This window comes from Nannospalax galili, unplaced genomic scaffold (assembly GCF_000622305.1).
Source record: "Nannospalax galili isolate Female #2095 unplaced genomic scaffold, S.galili_v1.0 scaffold1201, whole genome shotgun sequence".
NCBI lineage: Eukaryota > Metazoa > Chordata > Mammalia > Rodentia > Spalacidae > Nannospalax > Nannospalax galili.
In genome coordinates, this window is record NW_008344558.1 from 628835 (window position 1) to 650327 (window position 21493).

The following is a 21493-nucleotide window of genomic DNA, read 5'->3' on the forward strand; positions in this document are numbered from 1 at the left end:
GCTAACAACTATTTGTAACTCCAGCGCCAGGGAATGTGACGTCTTCTTCTGACCTCATGAGTACTGCACACATATGCACTTACATATATGCAGATGAAATACTGACATAAAATAAAAACTTTAAAAATTTTAAAAGGAAAAATTTTTGAAAGAAAAAAGAATCACTTTGAACACATGGGAATTTCCAGACAGGTTTAATTGAGGGAAGACTGCCTTAAATGTGGGCAGTTCCATCTATGGACTAAGGTCCCAGACTGAGTAAAGAGGAAAAAGAGAAGAGAAAGAACACTCGTATTCTCCTTTCTCTCCCCCTGGCTGGTGTCATGGATTAAGCTGCTCCCACCACAAAGCCTCCTTCCTGTGATGAACTGCATGCCTCTGAACTATGAACCAAAATAAGCACTTCCACAAGCTGCTTTTTGTTAGGTAGTCATAGTAACAAGAAAAGAACATAGCCCTTCAAAAATATTCAAAGAATTTGCCTTCAAAAATGCTCCTTTTGCCCTTTCTTTCCTTCTAACCTCTGTATCTTCGAGGAGGCCATTAACCACCTCAAATCCTTTTCTATCCCCCACTTGAAAACTATGTTACTTTTGGGCTGGCAAGATGGGTTAGTGGGTAAAGGCACTTGCCACCAATCTTTTCCACCCGAGTTTGATTTCTAGGACACACAGAGTAAAAGCAGATGATCAGCTTCTGAAAATTTTCCTCTGAGCACGACACGTTAAGGCACACATGCATGCACACACACGCAAACATACACACAAAATAAAAGGAAAAATCTTAGAATCATCTGTTATGGTTTGTCATCATCCTACACTCTATAAATTGAGCTCTTTTTTTCTGGTCTTTTTGAAACAGGATCTCCCTGTAGCCCCAGCTGGCCTATAATTCACTATGTAGACCAGGCTGGCCTTGAACTCACAGAGATCCACCTGCCTCTGGCTCCCAAGTGCTGGGATTAAAGGTGTGCACCACCACGCCTGGCTACACTGAGCTCTTATAACTGGTGTCTGTCTTTTAAAAACATTTTATTTATCTTTATATATATGAGTGCTTTGTCTACATATATATAAAGTGGATCCATGTTGTGCAATGCCTCCGGAGGCCAGAAGAGGAAGTCAGATTCTCTGGAACTGAAGTAACTGATGCTCAGAACTACACCTGATGTGGGAAGTAGGAACTGAATCTGGGTTCTCCGAAAGAGCAGCCAGTGCTCTTAATTACTGAGTCATCTCTCCAGCCCTCAGGTATATTTTTTCCATTCTGTATGTTGTCCTTTGGTAATCCCTTTAAGGTTAAGGATCAATGAATGAATCTGTGAATTGCCTATATCAAGGTGATGCTGTCTTTTCAAAATGACTTTCTGAAAATTTTAAAGTACCATACTCTACAGAAGAAGAAGTTCTGGAGACTGATGGTGGTGATAGCTGTACCTTGTGAATGAATATACTCAATGCCTCAGAACTGTTTTGCCTGTTGAGCAAGTTGCCTTCACCGAGCTAACCCTCATCCCTCTTTATACTCTTTATTTTGAGACAGACAGGGTATCATTACATTACTTGGGCTGGTCTTGAGCCCATTCTGTAGCCCAGGGGAACAATGAAGTTACAATTCTCCTGCTTCAGCCAACCAAAGAGCTGGGATTACATACCTACAGTAGGTCCAGCCTGAAAAAAATTTAAACAATGTATTCTACATTATATATTATTAGAACTTAAAAATTTTTGTAATAGAAAAATACTCATTTTGACACCCACATTTTTATATATAAGGGTCTTTTTTAAAGACAGCAACAAAAAATTACTGTGAATTTTCACAGGCTCATAGTTATCTTCTGATTAACAAGGTAACTGCCATGAACTCGGGAATGCTTTTAAATGCGTTTCTATTTTCCTTAACCAAAACAACACACAAAAACCTCTGAGAAATAGCTGGATACCTGTTAGGACACGCATTAACTATAAGATGGCAGGTCTGTGAACTCATAAGTTCCTTTTAGTAATTGTGCTCTACAAGGATGGCGTGGCATGGCCTATATTAGGCTCCACCATGCTGGATATCCATTACTCCACTCCTTGCCCTCTGAACGGTTTAGAGCGAAAGCCCCCATCCTTTCTGCCTTTAATGATTCACAGTTCAATGGCCGATTTTATTGACACTGAGAAGTAAAAACAACAGAACAGTGCCACATAAGTAACTGTCCCTTTGTAGCAGCCAAAAGCTGGTATTGTACAACTTGTCTTGAATTACTGAGACATTTAGAATTTACTCTCCTCATTAAGAGCAACTATCCCTTCAAGATCACAGAAAAACAAAACAAAACAAAAAACAAAACAAAACAGAACTAGTATGAGTCTCACCACATCTCTGCCTTTCAAAGGGGCAGTCATTATAAACAGCCTATCTCATTAAGAGTTATCACTCAATTCAGGCCCCAGAAGAGATGCTTTTGCTCACTTAACCAGTAATGAAGCAATCCAGCAGCCATCCAAAAAACACTTTAATAAGTGCCTGTCACCTTCCAGGTACCATATCAGATGCTGGGATTAAGAAAATCAGACAAGATCCCTGCCTATACTCCAACTAATAGAGTGCCAACAGTAAAAGTCACTAGAGACAAAGTGTTGACATGGAAGTTAGAGTGCAGAGTCAGATAAAAGAAGAAAAATACTTTCTAGACAAGGAAGAAAAGTATCATATTAGAAAGTAAGATACACTTGAGCAAAAACTGAATAATCCAGTTTTAGAGCAGAGGGCTTGCAGGAAGAACAGCAGAGTGTCTGAAGTCAGAACAGGAGGGATCTCAGGAGGTCACAGTAACAATTCTGGACAGGAATGCCCAGAGCCCGAGGTAAACCTAAGGCAGGAGAGATAGACAAAAGAATGGCTGGGTGGAAGATACACAACTTTTGCCAGGAGGTGGGCAGCTAAAAACTATGGAGACAAGGGAATTGAAGGAAGTAGTAAAGTGGTTGAAATAACAGACTATAGGGTCTGATCTGGAGAAGGAAAGACATACTAGCCCAGAGGGAAGTTGCAAGAAAACATGAGAGAAAGGAACAGGAATAATAGGTCAGATCAAAGAGATTACACAATAAGGCAGAGCATGAGAGTTGTACCTGGAGCAAGGGCTCTCACTTATGTTTTACAAAGAGGAAAACTCTGGGCCTATTTAAAACTACATTTATCTTTCTTAACCTCTAAGTTAAAATTTAGCATTTACTTTATGAACATGAGCAACAAATCACAATAGCATTCAAAGTATCTGTAACCAAAGAAATCACCTTCATATCCTATCACTGCTGCTGCAGGTATCCTGGACAAATGATGACATGATGACTCACTGACAAATCCTGCTACTTGATGAAATAATTACATAGTACATAGCACTATGCCATAAAATTGCATCTTGATAATTATAATACAGCATAATTTATTTCCTTTCTAAGCTTAAGTACATTAAGAACTTGAGAACATTATTGGCTCAGCAGGTTGGAGGTGCTTGGGTGCAGGCCAGATGATCTGAGAATTGAACCCCCAGGTTCCACAAGGTGGCAGAAGTGAACCAAGTCCTGAGAGTTTTCCTTTGACCTTCACACATGCACAATCATGGCATGTATACAGGTACATACACACACATATATACACACACGCATCTAAAACTATCAAAAAATGTAAAGAAGAACATTAATTTTGAGGAAAAAGTCCATGGATTTAACCTGACTGCCAAAAGGATCTTTTGGAAAACAATAAACCCCACACACTTAAGGATTCTAGGTTAAGAGGGAAAATCCTGGAACTTCAAACTTAGGAGATAGAATATTTAGGAAATATTGAGGCTTAGGTGGCAGTTAAGTCAACAGGAAATATAAATGGGCAGGCAAGAGGAGGAAGGCAAAGAACCACACAGCCATAGTGTCGGAGTGATCACCTGTGTGGACACTTAACTGCACATTACAATCAACCTCAAGAAGCATGTGTGTGTTGATATATCTGCCTCAAGGGTTTATGATATGGTTTAAGGGAAAACAGGCATCACGAGCCTCACACAGAGAGAGGTCTTAATACTCAAAAGTTAAGGTCCAACTCCCTAGTCCTGCTCTTGGTCCCCTGCCCTCTTCTCAACAACATAGCATAAGCATCTTTGCTCCTTTCCACTCTGCCCTTCAAAAGTATTCTCCATATCAACTCCTTCACTTCAAAGCAATTCCTGACTTTTCAACAAATCTAGAATTCCTATCTTCCTATTTAAAGGTATGAATGACTGCAATAAACATAAATAGACGGCTTTCCTTCTAATAAACTGAAGAACTAGGAATTCTGATAGTGGGGAAGGTGAGAGCAGAGTAATTCTGGCACAGAATATGTTTGAGTAAGATCTTTGTGTGTCACTTAGTAGCAATATTATTTGCCCGATTTCACTGAATTTCAATTGATATTTTTAAATGAAATAGAATAAAAAATCAAAATGCACTGCATACACAAGAGTTATATAACATACTACATATCATGGTACAGAAAGTTTCAAAAGTGGAATCATTCTCTCAAGAATCCTGTGTAGCGGGGGGAAACAGTATACGATGATAGACAAATTCTAATTCTGCCTTTTCCCTCTACCTTCTTGTGTAATGGTTTTTTTTTTTTTTTTTTTTTTTTTTTTTTTTTTAAGACTGTCTTGACTGTCTATAAAGATGTTATAGTGATATAGTAGGTGCTCGGTGGGTATGTACTGAATTGTCTGTGATGCTTCTGGCGCTATTGCACTCCTTGGTGTGATCCTTCTCTTGTAGCACATTTTTTTCCCGCTAATTATTTATTTGTCTTTATATTTGGAATTTTGAGACAAGATCTCTTGTCCTCAAAGCTGACCTTGAACTTGGCTGTGTAGAGGATACTGACCTCAAATTCTTGATCTTTCTGCCTCCACCCCTCAAGTGCTGAAATTTCAGGTGTGTGCTATAAACTGGTGTTTAACCTGGTTTTGATTTTTTTGTTTGTTGTTTGTGACAGGGTCTCATAAAGTCAAGACTGCCCTGGAACTCGTGGTCATTTGGTCTCTAGTTCCTGAGTTCTGGGATTACAGGCATGTTCCACCAAAGCTTAACTGGTTTATTTTTGTTTTTTTGACCAAAATTTCACTACGTAGCCCTGACAGGCTTAAAAACTCTTAGACCAGCTAGTCTCAAGCTCATAGTGATCTGAATCATGGGACTGAAGACATGAAACCATGCCAGCTTGCTTTCTGTTCTATTTTTGTCTTTTTTTTTTTAATTTAAATTTTGTGAATTTCCTAAAATAAATTTTGATTGTATTTAGATCACCTATTCTGTCTGCTCCCCTGTCTTTTTTAATGATTTAAAAAAATTTGGAGGTTGACCTGGCATGATAGCACATGCCTTTGGGAGCCAGAGGCAGGCAGATCTCTGTGAGTTCAATGCCAGCCTGGTCTATGTAGTGGGTTCCAGGATAGCTGGGGCTACAAGGAGACCCTGTCTCAAAGAGACCAAAAAAAAAAGAGGCTGTTCTAAAATTGCTTGGCTAGGACCCTTTTATTTTTGGAAGATAACTTGCAGGAACTAGTTCTCTCCTTCTTCCATGTGCGTTGCAGAGATCAAGTCAGGTGGTCAGGCATCTCACTAGGTAACTGAGCCATCTATCTCACTGGCTCTAGGAACAATTTTATTTTAACTTATTTTTGCAGTTATGGGGATCAGACCCATCCTGTGTGGATCCTGCATGCTAGACAAACCCTCCACTAGTGAGCATTACACCCCAGCGTATTTTTTTTCTCACATTTATGTATTTGTCAGAGGGTACATGCATAAAGGTCAAAACACAGCTTTTGGGAGTCCTTTCCTGTGGGTCCCTGAGATCAGGCCATCAAGCACGGAGGCAAGGGCCTTTACTCCCTAATCAACTTACCAACCCCTTTTTTATTTTACTTTGAGACAGGCTCCTTACTAAGTTGTCCAGGCTGGCCTTGAACTTGCTGTCTTCCTGCCTCAGCCTCCCAAGCTGGGCTTATATGTATGTGCCACCATGACCAGCTTGAAAACTACTTTTTAAAAAATTTTTAAATTTTTTTATTATATATATATGTATATGTATATGTGTTTATTGCCTGCATGTAGGTAAGTGCACCCTTGTCGTGCAATGCCTGCAGAAGTCAGAAGAAGCTGTCAGATCCCCTGGGACTGGAGTCACAGACAACCATTAGCTACCATGTGGGTGCTGGGATTCGAACCCGAATCTTCTGCAAGAACAACCAGTGTTCTCAACTGCTGAGCCATCTCTCCAGCCCCTGAAAACTATTTTTTAAAAAATGTTAACTGTTAATTTTTTAAAATTTTGTGTGTAGGTATGTATGTGGGGAGGGGCATGCCAGTGGGATTGCAGGCACGTGCCTCTGCATCTGACTTTTCCCTCCCTCCATCCCTTCCTTTCTTTCTTTTTAGGCTTTTTCAGAAAGGGTCTCCCTTTAGCCCCAGCTGACCTTGACTTAACTGTATAGAAGTGACCTGATCTCACAGAGATCTGCCTGCCTCTGCCTCCCTGGTGCTAAGATTAAAGGCACACGCCACCACACCTAGCGGTGTCTGGGTTTTGCATGGATACTGGTTATACAAATTCAGGTTGGCAGGCTTGTGTGGCAGAAGTGCTTTTACCTGCTAAGCTTGCTCTCCAGTCCTTGTGAACTATTTTCATGCCAAAACAAAACAAAACAACAATAAAAAATAGAACAGTAGACTACTGGAAAGATTGCTGCAAAGTTCTAGACCAAAAAAAATAGTGTTACAGTTATTTCTTCCTTGATATAAAGAGACATACAGATCTTAATTTCTAGAACTAGTGAAGTTCTCTAATCTGAATTTGGGTATTTCTAGTGTTCAGTTCACTGAATCTACCTTTAGCTTTCTCAGCACAGTGTTGTTTGAGGCAGGGTCTCACTTTGTAGGTCAGGCTATTCTGGAGCATACCATGTAGCTTAGGCTGGTCTCAAACCTGTAGCCATCCACTGTCATGAGCCATCCCTGTCCAGCTTCAGACCCAGCCTTGTAAGGTGGCTATGGTAGACTGCTACAAGAAATGAGAGGGTTGGTGAGATGGCTCATGGGGTAAAGGCATTGCCACCAACCCTGAGGGGTGGCATTTGTCCCCTTGTCCCCTGGTCCCACATTGGTGGAAGGAGAGAACCTACTGTCACACACAAGTTATCCTGATAAACACACACACACACACACACACACACAAAATGTAAAAAAAAAACATTATGGAATAGTCCCTTAAAATTAGTGACTTGGTTTTGTAACAGATCCTGCCAGCACCACGAAGACCTGATTTTGATGCTTCACAGGAAAAGCTACAGAAGCTTGGAGAAGGAGAAGGGTCAATGACAAAGTAGGAATCCACAAAGATGATACAGTAGAAGCATATGTGATGGTTTAGTTTTGCTTTTGTTAATTGTGCTTGTTTTAATGTTTTTTTTTGTGTGTGTGTGGGTGCGCTCTCTGGTGTCCCATTATTTTAGCCATTTCACCACACTTACTCTGAAAGATCCAGGTTTATTTAAGTCATATCAGCTAGCATTAATGATCATGATCAGAGCCTACAGGAAAATTATAGTTGTCTCCATTGACAGATTCTTTTAATTAATGTAAATAAATTCTGAAATCTGAAAGTTTATAAAAGATTAGGAAGAGAACATAACTTTTAAAAGCAGCATACGAATTTAAATTATTTTTAAGGCCTCAGTTATCACCAACCTATTTCTCAATATGTACCTCCTCTAAAACTTCCAGTTTATGTTGGGAGAGTGTGCTGAGCAACATTTTGCATGTTTCTTTAAAACAAAATACTAAAAGAAAAGCCTGGCATGTGGCACATACCTGTAATCCCAGCACTTGGGAGATATAGGCAGGAAGATCAGCAACTGAAGTCCAGTCTGGGCTACATGAGACCTTGATTCAAAAATAAACTACAGAAGTGCTTGGATATATAATTTCCTTTACTCTGCTGGCTGCTTCTAATTACAGGAGAAGAATGGGGGCAAATTAAGGAGAATAGTTAATAAATTTTTTATTATTAAATGACTACTCATGGGACATGGAAGACGTGGCTCAAAAGTTAAGAGCACTTGCTGCACTTACAGAGGACCAGAGATTCGGTGCCCAGACCCACATTAGACAGCTAGGGGATCTGACACCCTCTTCTGGCTTCCAATGGCACCCTCATGCACTCACACATACATAAAAAATAATAAATTAATATTAGTTTCATATACACAGAACATATTAAATCTTTGAATAGTTATGAAATTTTAATAGTTGCTTAAAATAGTTTCCCCTCCCCTTTTGAACTAAACTTTCAAACTTTGTATATTCAATATATTGAAAGAGCAAAATACAGATCAGAGATACAATGTCGAGTGATTGTGAGGGTAGAGGTGGTGAGATGACTCAGTACTAAAGCACTTTCCAAGCCTGCTTGGATTCAAACCCTGGAACCCACATAAAGATGGAAGGAGAGAACTGATTCCACAAAGCTATCCTCTGACCACTAAATGCATGCCATGGCAGACATGCACAGTAAAGAAAAAGAAAAAAACTGCCAGTGGGTCATGTGAGCGAGAGTATTCTAGGGCCTTACCAGTATTTCAAGAGTTGTACAGGGAATGATTTTTCCTGTATTACTGTCACCCCCATTTCTTTTTTTGTGGCCATTTTTCCCTTTCATGCATTTCCTTTACTTTTCTGCTTAGTTTGTTTTCAAGAAAATCTTCACACTGCTGCTAGATGCCTTCTGAATTCTAAATACATACTTTTGGTAAAAAATAGATGACTTGAGTGTGATGGCGCACACCTTTAGTCCTAACACTCCGGGGACAGAGACTGGCAGATGTCTGTAAGTTTGAGGCTAACCTAGTGTACATAGTGAGTTCCAGGCCAGTCAGGGCTACATAGTAAGACCCTGTCTCAAAGTAAAAAAATTATTAAGCAAAATAGGTCTTTGTCAGAGTGTAACATGACAGCTACTGTAAAAATTCTGCAGTGCTGGGTACAGACAGTGGTCTGATAGTGGTATATCCTTAATATTTGTAAGACTGAAGGTTGGAAATAGAGCAGAGACTAATTCAGAAGAGTCTCTGATTTACCAGTGGCCCTGATCATGGTTCTTTTGTGGTCTGGTTAGGGGGTGGATAACAGAATCTTGGGTTTATTCTTCTGCTACCTCCATCTTCTGCCTCCTCCTTTTTTGTCTTCACTGAATGACTACCCTCACAGAAACCAAACTCTTCCCAACAGTGAAAATGCTGGTCTGCTGGTATGTAAAATTTATCCTTCTTGCACGTAGTTGAAGCAAGAATATCAGGCCTTTTCCTTGTGTGGCTTTTCTACCCACAAACTGACATGTATGGTTGCTGGCATTCATTGATGATCTAAAATACCTTAAACACATTTTTTAATATAATGCCATGAACAGTATCTCTATGGTTGGTCTTTCTTGAATATTTGGGCCATTATGTGAAAATAATTAACACTGAAAACATTCTTACTGAGGTTTGGGTACTTTTTTCTACACAGCTGTTTAAAATCTGTAATTATATAGAAATTGCATAATTAAGGTTGCATCAAATAATTTCTCTAGCACTACAAACCAATACTCGAATACTAACACTTAACACCCACTTGCAGAGTAAGAATAGTTTGTGAAGCTTTAGATATTAACTTTTAAATGCAATAAATACTAAACTAGCATGAAGGCTTTTTCAGAGATAAATTTTATATATTTACTAAAAAGTACAACTAAGAATTTTTTTCACACACATGACAGCTTTAGATTACCAATTTTGCACTTAGAGTATTTCAGTGTGTGTGTGTGTGTGTGTGTGTGTGTGTGTGTGTGTGTGTTTTGAAAAGAACTGTTACAAATGACTTCCTAATTGATATATTTGTTACTCTTGATCTTGTATGTTGTTTCTAGTGAATATCTGGCAATATTCAAGAAGACAGTTGCCATGCATGAAGTGTTCCTTTATCATGCTTCAGCACATCCTATTTTGAGAAAAGATTTAAATTTCCATGTCTTCATGGAATATAATCAGGATGTGTGCACCCAATTAATGACAGCAGTGATGTAGAGTATTTGTTTCTTGATTGGTTTTCAGGGGGTTTGTGAATTTTTAAATTATTTATTTATTTATTTTATGGGTATGAGTGTTTTGCCTGCATGTATGTGATGTGTACCCATGTGCAATACCTATGGCGGTCAGAAGAGGGCAGTGGATCGCCAGGAACTGGCATGAAAGTTGTTAGCCAGCATGTAGATGCTGGGAACAGACCCAGGTCCTATACAAGAATAGCCAGTGCTCCTAACTGCTAATCTATCTCTCCCGCCCTCAATTGGTTGGATTGTTAAGTCTTTGGAGGGACTGTGGAGGTAAGCCAAGTGGTAAAGAACTTACCTAGCATGAGCAAGGTTCTGGGTTTGATACCTAGCACCAAAAATAAATAATTAATTGGTGGAGAAGGCAAGAAAGGCAATGAACTTTTTTTTTAAGCATTGGTATCTTTTCTTTTTGTTTGTTTTCTGAGACTGGATCTTATTTTGCGGCCCTGGCTGGCGTGGAGCTCACAGAGATTCACTTGCTGGTGGCTCTGACCTGTTTATAAGAGCACTCATTCTATTCATGAAGGCTCTTCTCTGATCACCTCATCAGCTCCCAACAGTCTACCTTCAAATACATCACCTCGGGTGTTCAGTTTCAATATGGGATTTGGAAGGAACACCTAGCATTCATATCATAGCAGTCAGTGTAGATTTGTGACTTGATTATCTAAAATTAAGTGTTCTGGAATAGTCCAGTCTTGATGTATGAGGGCTGTCTACAATGTATCATGAGACTGAAAGAGAAGCAGACAGATCTTGGATTGCACAGAATGTAGTTTCTTGTCAGACTTAATAAAAAGAAGAATGGTCCTGGGTGGCATGAAGCCTGGCAAGAGCTCCACTGTTTGCATCACAATGAGGAGCCTATATATTAGGACACAAAGTATTTCATACTAGTTATTGTAGAATAAACTTGCTTTATCTTTAAGCTGGTATCAAAGAGTCATGCACATTCCTAGAGTCATGATCCAGATGTAAAATTCTGTGTATATCACACTTAAATTTTTTTGTTTCTATTTTATATGTATGAATATATTACCTGCATGTGTGTATCTGTGCTGTGCAGTGCCCAAGAAGGTCAGAAGGGGGCATTGGATCCCCTGGAACTGGAGTACCTGCCATGTGGTTGCTGGGAATCAAACCTGTATCCTCTCCAATAGTGGTCAGTGCTCTTAACTGCTGAGCCATCTCTCCAGCTCTGTGTGTACAATATTTATCTATTTGTAGTTTATGGAAAAACTATCCAGGAGCTGGGCATGATGGCGGATGCCTTTACTCCCAGCACTCCAGAAGTAGATGCAGGTGGACCTCTGAGTTCAAGGCTAGCCTGGTCTATATAGCAAGTTCCAAACCAGCTGGGGGGCTACAGGGAGACCCTGTCTCAAAAATGCCAACCCCCTCCCAAAAAAATCATGAAAAATTGACTAGGGTGGGCTTGGACAGATGGTTTAGCAGTTAAGAACACTTGTTCTTGCAGAAGACCCAATTTTGAATCCCAGCACCCACATGCCAGCTAACAACTGTCCATAACTCCAGTTTCAGGGGATCCAATGGCCTCTTCTGTCCTCTTTGGGCATTGCATGACATGGGTGCACTTACCTACATGCAGGAAATACACTCGTACACATAATAAAAATAATAAAATATTTTTAAAAAATTTGCCACCATTGGATTTCAAACTTAAGTTTGATAGTAGCTCCTGGGCAAAGCAGTTGCAAAACACAGTCTTATATTTGATCTCCAACGGTCCCAACCTACATGACAGATAATAAGCCACATATGGGGGTGGAGAATAGATAGAATTAGATGGATGGATGCATGGATGGAGGGATGGACTCGATTCTCACCCAGGCCCCGTCTTGACTTCCCTGGCCTGGGACTCACTGCAGCCACCCTTGGCCCCCACCACAGGTGAGTCAGGGCCCTCTCCGGTGAGTCAGGACCCTCTCTGTAACCGAATGATGTCCCCCAGCCCTGGCCACCTGACCCCGGCCTTTCTGCAAAACACCACCACCACCAGGGTGTCCCGGTGGTACCCCTCAAAAAAACCAGGGTGAAACTGAGACTCGCACCCTGGCACCAAAGACTCTTGATGATGACGTCAACAACGAGGTGGACCCAACAAACCACTGGGTGAGTGGGGCACACCCTGTTCCAGTCCCCTAGCACCTCCCCATCCATATGCTCCTGAACATCCCCTCTCCCACCGCAGCCCCTGTGTCCCCACAACCCCCCCTACACAACCCCGAACACCCCAAGCACCACCCCTAACCTCCCCACACCCTGTTTACACCGGGGCCCAGGCCACTTCCTTCTATCCAAGCAGCCAGGATCACACACCATGGCCCTTCTTGGCGTCTGGGCCCAACACAGAAGGACAGACATCTGGGCTGCTGCACACAGATTCGATCCCTGCCCAGGCACCATCTTGACTTCCCTGACCACGGACTCCCTGCAGGCACCCTCGGCCCCCACCACGGGTGAGTCAGGGCCCTCTCCACAACCAGACAACATTCCCCAGCCCCAGCCACCTGACCCCAGCCATTCTGAAAAACCAGGCCACAACCTGTGTGGCCCCTGTGGCACCCGAAACTCACCTGGGTGATAGCGACACAAGCTTGTGAGGCTGGCACCCAACACTCCTGACGACGACATGCACCCAACAAACCACTATGAGACTTCTCATTCACATGTACTATGCATGGAGACAATGGACGCTGAAGGATCCTGCCCTGAGGCTTGACCTCGACTTAAATTCCATGTACCCGCCAACCATCCCGTGGTGCTCCAAGCCCTCACCCACCAAGATGGCGAGATTTCTCGACCTCCTCTGGAGGAACCGGTAGCCCCACGAGGCAGCAAACAGCATTCTATGCCACCACCCACCCACATGCACACCGGAGGCTGTGCTAGGTGCTGGGATCCAGTGGTCCAGGACTACAGGGTGGAGACCACTGGGCTCAAATTAGATGGAACAGGGCCCGGGAAAAATATCCGACAAAGAAGCCAGGGCCCTGGGAAGAGGAGCAGAACGCCCGGGTGTGTCCCCGACCCGAGAGTGCGGACAAGGGACAAGGGCCCCAGCTGAGCACCCGTGATCATGTAGGGCCCAGGCTGAAGACCCTGGAGGAAGAAGACCACCTGGGCCCTCCAAAGAGGAGCAAACAAAAGCCTGGGCTGTTCCCTGATGCAAAGGCAGCCAGGGCGGGACAGAGACAGGACAAACAAACACAAAGACAAAGATGCCTGGGCTGAACAACGCAACGGGCCCAGGCAAAAATCCCCCAAGACAGGAGCCCAGGCCCACTGAGGAAGACACCCGGGAGCCCTGGGCAAAGATTTCCCCCCAAGAAGCCCTGGCAGAGCAAGGCCGAGGAGCACAGGCTGAGCACTGATGGAACAAGGCCCAGGCCAAAACTTACAAGACAGCTGCCTAGGCCCCACGAAGCTGAGAAAAGGGCCCAGGCCCATCCCTGACCACAAGCCAGTCCCATCAACAGGCAGGGCCCAAGCTCCCCACAGAGAACCAAGGGCTGAAAAGTCCAAAGGGAGAAGCTTGTGCCCTACAAAAAGAGGGGCAAACAGTCCGGGTTCATCCCCAACCTGACAGAAGCCTGTGAAAAGAAGGGAGAGAGACGAAGACACCCAGGCAAAAAATGCAAAGGGCCCGGGGCCAAAACCCCCCAGAAGAGAAGCCTGGGCCCACCCAAGATCACACAGCAGCCCCAGTCGACCATTTCCCCAAACAGTCCCTGCCAAGGCCATGGAGCATTTCAATACTCTCCCACTTTAACTCTTTAGGGAATATGCCCCCAAACATATTAAGAACATTCTGATTTCATTACATAAAGTTGAATGATTTTGTTAAGTGAAGACTTCACTAGTATAACAAAACTCTCCCTGCACCTCTAATTATAAAGTGCTTACATACAATCTGTTACAGAAAACTCATTTCATTTCAATGATTTCATGACAGTCTAAGTCATATACCAGAAGAGCATTTGCCAGGTGTGGTGCAACAGGCCTTTAATACCAGGACTTAGGAGCCAGAGGCAGGCAGATCTCTGTGAGTTCAAGGCCAGCCTGGTCTACATGGGAGTTTCAGGCTAGCTGGAGCTATAGGGAGATCATCTCAAAAAGATCAATAAATAAGTAAATAAATAAATAATACAAATTGTGAAATCAGTTTGAGTGCCAGGCATGGTAATATACACCTGCACTCTCAGAACTGGGGAAGCAGAGGCAGGAGAATCATCCTGGGCTACATACTGATTTTGAGGCCTGCCTATGTTACATGTGATCATGTGACCATGTGACAAAAAGAGGATGGTGGTGCTTGCCTTTAATCTCAGCATCAGGAGGCAGCAGAAGGATCTCTGTGACATTGAGGCCAGCCTGGTCTACATAACAAGTTCCAGACTAGCTGGGACAACAGGGAGACCCAACAAAACAAGTTTACCCAATGGGAAAAACGGGGGTGGGGAGAGCAACAATGGGGATTTAGCTCAGTGGTAGAGTGCTAGCTTGCTTAGCAAGCCCACAGCTTTGTGCTTGGTCCCCAGTTCTGGGGGAAGGGGTGGGAGCTGTGGGTGGGGGAAAGAAGCAAGGTGTTTTAAAAAAAGTTTACTTTCAATGTCCAATGAAATAATAGCAAATTTGTGCTGTATTCCTCAGTGTAAAAACGGTATAAACCCAAATTCACATGTTTGTCATAAATGGGTTGACAAAAGTATTCCAAAATGCCCATCGAGATGACCAGTGTTGTTTCCTTACTGCCAACAAAGCCATTTCTCTGCTTTTCTGCTACTAATGTCTGTAATTACAATCCTAACTTGCATATATCTGTAGAGTCCTGAGTTCCTAAAGCATACAGTGACGATCCAATTCTATTGCAATCATCCCCACCACCTACAGAGAATATCTGAGGAATTTAAGAACAAGTTTTAAGAATATATTCATTTTCTGATTTAAAAATATTTATAGAGCACCTATGTGCAAATGTAATACAAAATATCCACTAAAGGAAATGACCTAAATAGCCATAATGCAACATGATGGCAAAGGGAGAGAATACTGACTAAGGGAGAAGGTCAAAGGCATCAAAGAAAGGCACACATTCAGAGAGCACTGTGGGACTGCTAGAAACAAAGGGCTTGGAAATGGACAAACTAGAAGCATTTTAGGTGAAAAGGTCTTGTAAACTATGACAGAGTTTGGATTTGTGGGAATAGATGTTAAACATTTATTTATTTTACATTTTATTTATTATTTTTACTTCATCTTATGTATAAGTGCATTGTCTGCATGCATGTAAATGGATTTGTGTCATGCAATGTCTGTGGAAGTCAGAAGAGAACATCGGAGTCCCCTGAACTGGAGTTACCAACGGTTGTCAGCTGTCATGTGGGTGCTGGGAATTGAAACTTCTGCAAGAGTAGCAAGTTCTCTTAACCACTGAGCCATTTTTCCAGCCCTAACATTTATTTATTTACTCATCTATTTTTATTTTACATATGTGAGCGCACAGGTGCATGCAATGCCAGCAGAGGCCAGAAGAGGGAGTCAGATTCTAGATCCTTTGGAAATGGAGTTGTTAGTGGATGGTTGTTAGCCATCACGTGGGTGCTGGACACCAAACGTGGGTCCACTGCGAGAGCAGCAAGTGCTCTTAACCACTGAGCCATCTCCCCAGGCCCCTGGCAAGTTCTATAAATAAATTCTGAATAAACTAGGTGTGGTAGTATACCAGTAATTCTAGAATATGGAAGGTGGCCGAAAGCTCAAGCTGACCTTGAACTCATAACCCTCTGTCTCCTTAGTGTTGGGACTGTAGGCATGCAGCCATTCCCTGCCTTATTTTACTTTGTGATTACCATTTAGTAATATAGGCTCACCATTATCTTCTTTTTTTAAAAGGCAGGGTCTTACTGTATAGCCCTGCTTGGTCTGGAACTCACTCTTTCGGCCAAGCTGGCCTCCAACTCAGACAGATGCTGGGATTAAAGATGTGTACTACCACAACTGGCAGCACCATCATTTCTCTTTAAGCACCATCCATCCATTTGGCCAAATGAACAGGAATCACTTTCTTCAGTTCATTCCCTTCCTGTCCCTCCTTTAAAAAATTATCTGCTGGGCATGCTAGTACATGCCTTTAATCCTAGCACTCAGGAGGAGGCAGGTGGATCTCTGTTGGAGGCCAGCCTGGTTTACATACTGACTTCTAGGCCAGCTGGGGCTACAGAGAGGCCTTGTTTCAAAACAAAAAAAAAAGGTTTTTAAAAATATTTTATTATTTTTATTTTACGTGTACAAGTGTATTGCCTGCATGTATGTAAGTGCACATGTGTCGATGCCACGAAGGTCAGAAGAGGGCTTCGGATTCCCCTGGAAATGGGGTTAAGAGTGGTTTTTAGCTGCCATGTGGGTGCTGGGAATCAAACCTGGGTCCTCTGCAAGAGCAGTCAGTGCTTTTAACCACTGAGCCATCTCTCCAGCCCCCAAAACAAACAAAAAAATTAATTTATTTAAACCTTATTGCTATTGTGAGTGTGTGTACATAGTGTGTGTGTGTGTGTGTGTGTGTGTGTGTATGGACACGCACATACCACAGCATAAGTGTGGCGGTCAGAGGACAATTCTGGAATTGGTTCTCTCCTTCTATCTTTATGTGAGTTCTAGGATTTGAACTGAGATCAATAGCCTTACATAGTAACCGCCTTTACCCACTGGGTCATTTTTTTAATGTCTTCTTATTGTTTATAGCCCAGGCTGGCCCCCAAACAATGGGATTACAAGTATATACTAACAAAACCAGCACACAGTCTACTTTCTTTCTTTTCTTTTCTTTTTTTTGGTCTTTTGGAGACAGGGTCTCCCTGTAGCCCCAACTGGCCTGGCACTCAGTAGATAGACTAGGCTGGTCTTGAACTCACTGAGATCCTCCTGCCTCTGCCTCCTGAGTGCTGGAAAAAAGACATGCACCACTGTGCTCAGCACTCAAACTCACTTTTAAAAGGGTCTTTAGGCTGCTGAGGCAGAAGGATCACAAGTTCAAGGGAAAACTCACTCACCTGGGGGAGAGGGGTAGGATTAGAGCTCAGTTGGTAGAGTGCTTGTTTAGTATGCACAGAGCCATGGGTTGTCACCACATAAACACTAGGTATGGAAGCTCGAGAGAGAGCTCAGCAGTTATGAATACCTGCTACTCTTACACAAGATCTGGGTTTGATTCTCACATGACAGCTCACAATTGTCTGTAACTCCAGTTCTTTGATCCAATGCCCTCTTCTGATCCCCACAGGCACTGCATCTTGTACACCTACATACATGCAGGCAAAACATATAGATAAAATAAGTCTTTAAAAAAAAATAGGGCTGGGTTTGGTGCATGACTTTAATCTCAGCACTTGGGAGTCAGAGGCAGGCAGATCTATGTAAGTCTGAGACCAGCCAAGGCTAAACAGTGAGACTGGCTCAAACGAAAACAAAAAACAAACAAAAATACTGAGTATAATGCTATATATCTATAACACCTCTTCTGTTCCTGCCCTTCCTCTCACCATGAAGGACTGTAATTCCCCTGGAACTGTAAGCTAAATAAATTCTTCTTTTTATAAGTTCCCTTGATCATGGTGTTTCTATCACAGCAACGGAAAACTAATACACTCATTCAAATAAAATTTTTAAATGTATGTATGTTTGTTTGTTTTGGTCTTTTTGAGCCAGGGTCTCCCTGTAGCCCCAGCTGTCCTGGAACTCACTATTTAGACCAGGCTGACCTAGAACTCACAGAGATCTGCCTGCCTCTGCCTCCCGAGTGCTGGGATTAAAGATGTGGGTTACCACAACCTGTTAAAATTTTTAAATGTTGTTCTATGTTCAGACTTTAATAAACTGTAAGGAACATGTCAACTTTACAATTAGTCCATTAAAAAAGTAAGTTTTAGCCACAGAAGATTCTTACCTTTGTGAGATCTTATCATCCTGTCAGATTTAGCAGATGCATCCTTAACTTGGGTATGATAATCTGAAAGGAATGTCCGTTCATGTTCAAAGAAATTATCTACATCCTGCAAGATGAGAAGAACACATGAGCTCTTTTCACTTGTTTGCTTTAACCCAATGTATAAATCACTTTGTCATCATTATAAACAGAAAAACATCATCAGGAAAACAGCACAGCAATCCTCTAAAAATCAGGTCTTTCTTATGCTGACCTCATCAACATGCTGAGACTTTTAAAAGACTCACTTCTATGTACCAAGAAAGAAACCTATAGTTTTACAGCTGAAGACTCAGAGAGCCTATTGTAGTTCGTCCTGAAACATGGACCTGCCTGGCCTCTGCTGATACAAACACATTATTGCTCCCTAGTAATCAACTGCTTTTGAAAAACAGTGGGAAGGTGGTCGTGGTAGCACATGCCTTTAATCCCAGCCAGTGCTGTGGAGGCAGAGGCAGGCAGATATCTGAGTTCAAGGCCAGCCTGGTCTACATAGTGAGTTTCAGGCCAGCCGAGGCTGTAGGGAAACCCTGTCTCAAAAAGACCAAAAAGAAATAAAAATTCTGGTATCTAGAAGTGAAAACCCACTTTTCTTGGTCTAATAATATGCATTTTGTGGGTCATTAGAGGTGGCCTGGTCTATCTAACTGCTTATTGTGTACTTAGCGAAATAAGCTATTTGGGAGCAATGATATACAGTCTTTGCTCTTTTCCTTATAATAAGGCTAGATACACATTTAAAATAAAAATTACTAACAGTGCTTTCTTAGCAACCATTCATTCGAAGTGTCATTGACATGATGTAATTTGAGACTGACAGCAAGAGTCCACATTAACAAAGTGATTTAACCATCGCTTCATATGTACCAGTTTTCTTTGTGTAAAAATGGGAATAAATAAATCTAACTTGCAGAGTTATAATGAAGACTGAATAAACGTGCTAGAAATCAATACATCTTACATGTTCAGAAATGTTCTTAGATTACCAAAGTCCTGATAGTGGTTCACACTTACTATCTCTGCATAGCAGCATCTAAGTCCTCAGGAGTGCAGCCACACTCTCAATCCCAGCATTAAGGAGGCAAGGCAGACACATCTCTGAGATCAAGATCAGACTGGTCTACATAGCAAGTTCCAAGTTAGCTGGGGCTACAGGAAGACTCTGTGTTTTTAAACTGTATTCTTGGCAGGTATGACGGTTAGGGTTAGGGTCTTAAATCCCAGCACTCAGAAGCCAGAGGTAGGTGAATCTCTGAGTTCCAGGCCACTCAGTACTATACAGTGAGACCCTGGTTCAAAAATACCCAAAGTATATCCTCATTTTCAACCAATAATGCTGTACATAAGTATAAATCTTACCTTTACCCTTGAAACAATTACTCCATCTGCTGATTTAACCATGTTTTTAAAAAAATCTTCAAGTTTTTCTGCCATATATTTAACATTTATGGAAACACAGGTGGTCCCCCTTAAATTATAACAATACCTTAACAAATGCCTTTAGTATGCTCATGCAAAGGCTTTTTAACATAAATCCTTGAAGAAGAATTTCTCTAACAAAGGAATCTGAATTTTAATATCCATAAACTGCCTCTCAAAATGCACCTACAACCAAGTATACAAAATAACCTGTTTGCCTATATCCTACCAACCACCCTTTTCACTAATAATACAATCTAAAATAAATTTTCATTTCTTTGTCATTGGTAGAGGTTGAGCATATTTTCAAATATATGTCTGTGGCTTAATCTGTAAAGGTATTCAGACTCTCTAAGATTATAGTTTGTCTCCTGATTTTACTTATATTCTCATACAGAATTTCTACATTTTTAGACAGCCCAGTTTGTTAATTTGGTTCAAGCTTTTTAGGCTTTATACCCAATTTAGGCTTTTCCTAGTCTAAGAATATAAAAATATTCACTTATTTTTCCCCTAATAAACTGGTTTTCATTTTTCATGTATGTCTCTGATCACATATGGAATTATTACAAAGATGATGATCCATCATTTTTGCTTGTCTAATTCTGCTGCTGGCTTTATATAGATTCAGTTATTAGTCTTTTATTTGTGAGATAGCTTATTAGAAGGAAATAAGAAATATGGTAAGAACCAGAGTACATGGTCCATAATATATCTTGCCCTACCTCAAAAACATTTATATTATACTAATCCCCATAGTCTCAGTATATGAAATAGACTCTCATTATTTTTAAAACAAAACCTATAAATTTCATTGCTTTTGAGCTTAAAACAGACTCTGGTTCAATTCTGAGTACCTTCTTTCCAGTAAGTCCTTTTTGTCTTCTGCCTTCACACGTTAAAATATATATAACACTTATTCTCTTGACCTGTTTGTCTCAGATCTTTTATTCTAAATACATTTTAAGTTTCATATTTCCAGCCGGGTGTGGTAGCGCACGCCTTTAATCCCAGCACTTGAAGGCAGAGGCAGGTGGATCTCTGTGAGTTCAAGGCCAGCCTGGTCTACATAGTGAGTTACAGGACAGCTGGGGCTACAGAGAGACCGTGTCTCAAAAAGACCAAAAAAAAAAAAAAAAAGTTTCATATTTCCAACTTCCTAACAGGACTGTATAGGAATAAACAGTTTTTGGTTAGTACAAAGACAGACCTTCCCTAGCAATTCCCTACCTTCAGAACTCTGGCTACTATATATTTCGTATTTAAATCACACTTTCAAACTCTCTTTTCCATGTCTACTCCCCTAAGAAGAGTCAAAGAAAAACCAGTCCCTACCATAAAACTCCAAGAAGGAAAACAGTGATTTTATTTTGTAATTATCTTACCTTGATCAAACTGCTTTTGAATATTGTCTGATCAGTTTTATTTCCACTAACAAGGCCGGAACCCAGGCAGGCCCCGGCCAGCACTGGCAGGGCAGGACTCATCCTTGCAGCCGCCTGCAGCCTTGGACAGCCATAGTTCAGAGGACTCCGGGGCGGCGGTGCAGGCAGCGCTGCCCCCGTAGACTACACTCTCGCGCTGGTCAGAGACCACGCAGAGAGTGCTCAGGGCTACTGCACTAGCCTACCAGTCGCACCCCGAGCCACGCGAGCCACGCGCATGTGCCGCAGCTTCCGGAAGAGCGAGCTGACCCCCACACATCCCATAGCGCAGTCTCCCACGGCCGTCAGGGCGCACCCTGCCACCAGACGTGCACATGCTCGTTCTCGCGTCTCTCAGGCTGGTGCCTCACGCGCGCTAGCGCCCAGGAGCCGGAGCCTGGCTCTCCAGCATCAGCCTCGCGCACTCCCAACTTGGGTGCGAATCAGGACGGCGCGGGGTCGCTGAGGCATGGGG

General features: G+C 42.0%; 1 protein-coding gene across 1 annotated transcript in view; it reads right to left on the reverse strand.

Annotated features, from left to right (window-relative positions):
* Positions 1-21493, reverse strand: part of LOC103740162 (sorting nexin-6-like) — a 97268-nt gene that overhangs the window by 45687 nt on the left and 30088 nt on the right. Inside the window, 3 exon segments of the mRNA XM_008840717.1 lie at positions 14994-15078; positions 18137-18242; positions 19535-19611. Coding sequence (XP_008838939.1) covers positions 14994-15078; positions 18137-18242; positions 19535-19611 — 268 coding nt within the window.